At 40.4% G+C, this 7,171-nt stretch overlaps 1 protein-coding gene across 1 annotated transcript in view; it reads right to left on the bottom strand.

Moving 5' to 3' along the window:
• Positions 1-1,389: 1,389 nt before the first annotated feature.
• LMLN (leishmanolysin like peptidase) overlaps positions 1,390-7,171 on the bottom strand; it is a 42,327-nt gene continuing 36,545 nt past the window's right edge. Inside the window, exons 11-12 of the mRNA XM_017865485.1 lie at positions 5,077-5,153; positions 1,390-1,527 (exon numbers count right to left, since the gene is read on the bottom strand). Of these exons, the coding sequence (XP_017720974.1) occupies positions 1,413-1,527; positions 5,077-5,153 (192 nt within the window). The 3' untranslated portion in view covers positions 1,390-1,412. The remainder of the gene's footprint in view (positions 1,528-5,076; positions 5,154-7,171) is intronic.

The raw sequence follows: 7,171 nt of genomic DNA, 5'->3' as shown, positions 1-7,171 counted from the left end.
TAATTTTTATATTTTTAGTAGAGATGCGGTTTCACCATGTTGGCCAGGCTGGTCTTGAACTCCTGACCTCAAGTGACCCACCCGGCTCGGCCACCCAAAGCGCTGGGATTACAGGCGTGAGCCAGCCTGGCCAACACGACAAAATCCTGTCTCTACTAAAAATACAAAAATTAGCCAGGAGTGGTGGTGCACGCCTATAATCACAGCTATTCAGGAGGCTGAGGCACGAGAATCGCTTGAACCTGGTAGGCAGAGGTGGCAGTGAGCTGAGATTGCGCCACTGCACTCCAGCCTGGGCAACAGAGTGAGACTCTTGTCTCAAAAGAAAAAAAAAGAAAAGAAAAATTCAGGGAAAAAAGGATGCTTGCACCTATACTGAACATGGGCACTTTTTTCCTTGTCATTTTTCCCTAAACAATACAGTATAACAACTATTCCCATAGCATTTATATTGTATTATGTATTATAAATAACCTAGAGGTAATTTAAAGTATACATGAGGACATACACAGGTTATATGCAAATACTATTCCATTTTATATAAGGAACTTTTATGTAAGCATCCATGGATTTTGTTATCTGTGGAGTCCTGGAAGCAATCCTCCATGGTTACCAAAGAACAACTGTATTGTATATATGTCTGATACATGTGTGTATTGTATATATGTCTGATATATGTCTTATTGAATATATGTATATGTCTGTATTGTATATATTATATGTCTGTATTGTATATATGTCTGATACATGTCTGTATTGTATATGTCTGATACATGTCTGTATTGTATATATGTCTGATATATGTCTTATTGAATATATGTGTATGTATTGTATATATGTATATGTCTGTATTGTATATATGTCTGTATTGTATATATGTCTGATATATGTCTGTATTGTATATATGTCTGATATATATCTGTATTGTATGTATGTATGATATATGTACAGATGATATACAGATAGATGTCAAACTTACTCTGTATTTTTTAAAAGCTTGCTAGGTGATTATGATACACATCTGGATTTGGAAATTCCTATTCAAAAGTGCCTTTTTTTGATACTGAATCAATATTTGCATCTATACTTACAGGTGCATTCTCTGAAGAAAACACCACAAATGACAGAGGAAACAAAAGGTTTGTAAAATATATATATTTATGAGTTATAATAAGCTGAACAGAAATGTTCATGGCTCTGGGCCCCTCACTGTGGATCTCCTTAGTATATGATTAAAAACAATACTTAGCTACTTCTTACAATCTTATTACCAACCATCTACAGGTGGTTTTCTATATATTGTAAAATTGAACTGCTCAGACTACATTTTGAAAACAGCATTTTAGGCTTGGGATAAAGCATAAAATCAGAAAGGAACTGTGTAATCAATGACACTGTGAGGAAATGCATTCTTACTTTTGTCTCTGCTGATCAATCCAGAATTTACAGCTCTTCCTGACAAAGTCACAGCCCATTCCTCGGCCCCAGTCTAATTTCTCAGCCATGCTGTAATTTGCTTTATACCAGCTGTGGAATAAAAAACAAAGCAACTTTTATTGCTGTCCTTTTAAAAACCAACTCTAGCACAACAATTGAGAATCTCAACAGCGAGCACCTTCGGACCTTGAGAAAGATTCTGGAGGCCATCACTATAAGTGATGGTTCTTACAGAGCAGGGACTGCTACACAGGGATCCAATAACCAGGCTTATGATGAGGTATTAAACACTTTTACATGTTTACATAACAAAACTAAACACGTTTCTATTGTAAGTTTCACTTTATTTTACTTTGAGACACGGTCTTGCTCTGTCACCCAGGCTGGAGTGCAGTGGCACGATCCCGGCTTGCCGGAAGCTCTGCCTCTTGGGTTCAGGTGATTCTCCTGCCTCCGCCTCCTGAGTAGCTGGGACTACAGGCGCCCGCCACCATGTCTGGCTAATTTTTGCATTTTTAGTAAAGACAGGGTTTCACCATGTTTGCCACACTGGTCTTGAACTCCTGACCTCAGGTGATCCACCCACCTCGGCCTCCCAAAGTGCTGGGATTACAGGTGTGAGCCACTGTGCCCAGCCTACGTCCAATACTTTTTAAATGTCCTAGCTGGGCGCGGTGACTCACACTTGTAACTCCAGGACTTTGGGAGGCTGAGGTGGTTGGATCATTTCAGGTTGGGAGTTCGAGACCAGCCTGGCCAACATGGTGAGACCCTGTCTCTACTAAAAATACAAAAAGTTAGCCAGGTGTGCGGTGGTGTGTACTTACAGTCTCAGCTACCTGGGAGGCTGAGGTGGCAGGATCGCCTCCACCCAGGATCATGCCACGGCACTCCAGCCCGGGAAATTGAGTGAGACCTTGTCTCAAAAGAAAAAGTTCTAACAACAGAAAAAAGAAAGTACTGACTGAGTTTCCAGACAAATTTAATTGAAGGCAATCAGTTTGTTTTAGTTTGTATTTATTTTAGAGATAAGATTAGCTTGCAAAATTATAAAATTATACAAAATAGTCTCTTACCTGTATGTATTATATTTTGTTCCTTTAGCATTATCAAAACAGTAAATAAAAACATAGGCTCAGGGCTGGGTGCAGTGGCTCACACCTGTAATCCCAGCCCTTAGTGAGGCCAAGGTGGGCGGATCACTTTAGCTCAGGAGTTTGAGACCAGCCTGGGCAACGTGGTGAAACCCCATCTCTATAATAAAAAATGTAATAAAAAACAATAATATTTTAAAAAATAGGCTCAAAAGTTGGGGAGATAAGAATTATCCTCTCCATTTATATCACCTTAATACAAAATCAAACAAATATGTAATGTAGCATCTTCCAAAACTTCTCTCCTGTCAAAGAACAAAGCTCTCACTCAGAAACTGAAGGAGTCGCAGCGCTCCAACGCCAAAATGCCTGCAACTTCTGCAACTACAATGTGAGTTACATTCCCAGCTACCTTGGTGTCACAGCAGGGTCAAACTGTCTGGACAGTGACAGTGCCCCTAGTGCTGTCCACTAATTTAGCAGGTGCTCAGGCTCAGAAGCCCTTAGCCCTATGAATAAAGTGTAGAGTAAGTAGACTCCTTTATGAAGGTGCATGTTGGTGAGTGCAGAATATCCTATCAGCGCTGTTATTCCATCACCAGGTGGGCACTCCAGCTACACATCATGAGACCCTCTTGATAACCGTTTCTTTGCAGCTCTTTCCGTATTAACAGTCAACAGTTATTAAGCATTTGTCACATGGTAGGCACTTTGTTAAATGAAGGCTACAGTAGTAAACACATAAACAGAAACTGCTTTCATGAAGATCATGATCTAGTAGGGAAGACAGATATTAAAACAAAACATTTGAAGTGTGATAAGTATTCCAAAGGAGAAGTATATGATGCTAACAGGGAACAGAAAAACCTAAGTTAGTATGAAGAATTTGGAAAGGTTTTCTGAGGAAGCAACTTTAGCTAAACTCAGAAGAATGAGCACTAGTGAGGCAGTAGAGGGGGCTTTAGAAACAGGGGTTTCTGAGTAATATTAGTGAGTTGTGAAATCCACTTAGCAGATCTTGATTAACATTTCTTTCTCTCTCTTTAAAAACTCAATACGATAAAGGACTGCACTGAGGTAGCAAGAGTAAGTCTTGTTTCATGAGTCTTTAGCTCGGTTTTTTATATAATGCTCATACTTAGTTGGCACTTACAGTGTGCCAAGCACTGTACAAAAGGGCTTTACAATATTAACTCATTTAAGTCTCATAAAACTCAATGAGATATGCTGGGCACGGCGGCTCATGCCTATAATCCCAGCACTGTGGGTGGATCACCCGAGGTCAGGAGTTCCAGACCAGCCTGGCCAACATGGTGAAACCCCATCTATATTAAAAATATAAAAATTAGCCGGGTGTGGTAATGCACACCTGTAGTCCCAGCTACTCAGGAGGCTGAGGCAGGAGAACCACTTGACCCTGAGAGGTGGAGGTTGTAGTGAGCCAAGATCACATCACTGCACTCCAGCCTGGGTGACAGAGCAAGACTCCGTCTAAAAAAAAAAAAAACCTCTATATGTTTAAATCCTTACACCTCTTTGACCTCTCAACAGTGAAGATAGTGTCAACAATTTTCATGGTTTTAATGGCACCTCTGCCATTAATGTTCAAATTTGATTCAATTTTCTAATTTTCTCTCAGACTGTCTTAGAAAGAGTAAGAGGTAACAACGCTTCTACTAAAGCAGCTTTAATTTTTTTTGATATGTAGGGCTTGTATAAAAGATTTCATTTAAAAACAGTATTTCTGCCAGGCATGGTGGCTCATTCCTGTAATCCCAGCACTTTGGGAGGCCAAGGCAGGAGGCTTGCTTGAGCCCAGGAGTTTGGGACCAGCCTGGGCAATATAGTGAGACCTTGTCTCTACTTAAAAAAATAAACTAAACAGTATTTCATGGCTTCACCTGAAAGTTCTACTGTTTTATTAAAAAAAAAAAAAAAAAAGTAATTTAAAAATTATTTAGTCTTTCCTTGATATTGGCTCAGCCTCTGCTGATTCGAAAACAAATAATATCAGGGATTTTGTCCTAATTATTACTATGTCTCGGAGCCTCAAACATTTATTGTGGCCAGGTGAGGTGGCTCAAGGCCTGTAATCCCAGCACTTTGGGAGAAGTCAAGGTGGGTGGATCATTTGAGCCCAGAAGTTTGTGAACAACCTGGGCAACATGACAAAGCCCCATCTCTATTTAAAATACAAAAAATTAGCCAGGCACAGTGGCACGTGCCTGTAGTCCCAGCTACTCAGGAAGCTGAGGTGGGAGGAGTGCTTGAGCCCGGGAAGTACAGGTTTAGTGAGTCCAGACTGCCACTGCACTCCACCCTGCGCAACAGGAGTGAGACCCTATTTTAAAACAACCAACAGAAGTATTTATTGAATGAATGAATGGAGTTGGTATGAATAAGGGACAGCTAACTGTACAAGATTCAAATAATTAATAAGTATATTTTGCTTCAGCATAAAATGTCAGCATTTTCTTAAGCTATGAGCTCAGTATTAATTTCATTTTAATAAACAATTCATATCCTATTGTCACAGCTGTCTTACCCAGTGTCCTCCATTAATGCCAGAGTGATCCGAGAGAGTACTCGATTCTGAGTGTGAGAACCAGTCATCGCTTCATTCTGAAAATCACCAACAGAGTTTAACTGGAAAATGAGATTCTCTGCAACTCCTAATACTTTCTGTAATTCCTCTGACATATATATTTAAAATGTTTCAGCTGTGAGAGGCTGACAAGACATTCATTTAAAAGCGGTGAAATACATAAACCTTTAAAATGACTAGACTGAACCTCGAAGTGAAATCTACTTTCTGGGCCGGGCGCGGTGGCTCAAGCCTGTAATCCCAGCACTTTGGGAGGCCGAGACGGGCGGATCACGAGGTCAGGAGATCAAGACCATCCTGGCTAACACGGTGAAACCCCGTCTCTACTAAAAAATACAAAAAACTAGCCGGGCGAGGTGGCGGGCGCCTGTAGTCCCAGCTACTCGGGAGGCTGAGGCAGGAGAATGGTGTAAACCCGGGAGGCGGAGCTTGCAGTGAGCTGAGATCCGGCCACTGCACTCCAGCCCGGACGACAGAGCGAGACTCCGTCTCAAAAAAAAAAAAAAAAAAAAAAACTCTGTGATGAATGAAGATAAATCTATGTGGAAACAGAAATACTACAGAAATAGTACACTCTCCAGGTAAAGCAAAGTGGGTGAATGAGGCAAATGCACAGATAATTTGGGGTCAGGGAGAACAGCTGTCTGAATTACACTGAAAATGTTTTCATAACCTTCAACTCTGTGATCACAGAAACGTGCTAACATGAAAGCAAGTGTGACAGAGTCACGGGGTAAACGGACTTCCTTGAAAGGTCTAAAACATCATCAAGCTCTACCATCTACCCAATATTTTAATTCATATCATACAATTCCTATCAGGAGGTCACCTAATGATGAGGACTTCACTGCCTCTGACAGAGCTTATTTCATCTTTGGACACTTCTGAGTATTCTTTAAATCTTTCCATTGCACACCAGATGGCCATCTCAAGTACTGTGATACCATGCTTCAAAAAAAAAAAAAATAGTTCAAGGACACAAAATTGGTTTGAGAGAAGTTAATGTAATTACTACTCTCAGAGCTTCTGCTGAAAGGCACAAACTTTCATTTCTGGCCAATCTACAGCTTTCTTAAGGGAGTCACTTGAGAAAATTTCTTAAGGAAAAAAAAAAGCCAAACTTCCCATGGAAGGAATAAATATATGTGTCTTCCATAAGTTTCCATCATTGTTACTTTGACAGTAATGACAAGCATTCATTTCATTCCTTCCATAATTTTATTAACTTTAGGCATGATGTATATAAGCTGCAACTATCTATTTAAGCAGATCTCTAAAAATAAAAAGATACTGGTTCTTATTTGGACATGATCTTTCTCAGCCAGGCTGGTCCTCCCATCTGTCTATTGTGGTCTGGAGCTGCACGGGGACGGGGAGAGGCACAGATGACAGCCCCTCCACTGCCATGTGGAGCACAAGAGGAACGCCTGGCTCTGCCGTGCTGGCGGGCCGTGTGTTCCTTCCAATATCCTTCTCTAAGGGAATCTTTTCTCAACACGGCTTGATTAGGTCCTGTGGGTTTGACTGCTTAGTTGAATCTAAAAACACCAACTGAAACCCCATCCTGGGTATCACAGATATAAATAAGTTGCTCATTACATTTTCTAAAATACAAAATTTAAACCATAGTTGTTCATTAACACAGAACCGTTATGCTACATTCAGATAGAAAAAATGAGTAGATCCAAGAATACAGTTTATTCTGTGAAAGTATGTGTTTCCGCAGTGTGAATGAGCTCATGTGAAATTAGTAAATAAGGGAATGGCATCAGTATAACATGGAATCACGTTGGTTCATTGATTTTACCTGCATGTGACTATTTTGTGATGAAGCCTAAATACAAAGTATACTAAGAGAGCCAAACACAGCAACACAAAAATGCTGTACTGTGTACAATGTGTTGCTCGGTGTAGCCAGCGACTCTGCATGCAAATGTTTACTGTATGGTTCTCACAAGTCTATGTACATTTTACCCCGTCCTCAATACTCAGATTTACAATCCCCCATGCAGCTACCATGGGTTATTATTACTGC

Source organism: Rhinopithecus bieti, unplaced genomic scaffold (genome assembly GCF_001698545.2).
Source record: "Rhinopithecus bieti isolate Rb0 unplaced genomic scaffold, ASM169854v2 scaffold_83126, whole genome shotgun sequence".
Classification (NCBI taxonomy): Eukaryota; Metazoa; Chordata; class Mammalia; order Primates; family Cercopithecidae; genus Rhinopithecus; species Rhinopithecus bieti.
This window is presented reverse-complemented; position numbering and strand designations above follow the sequence as displayed.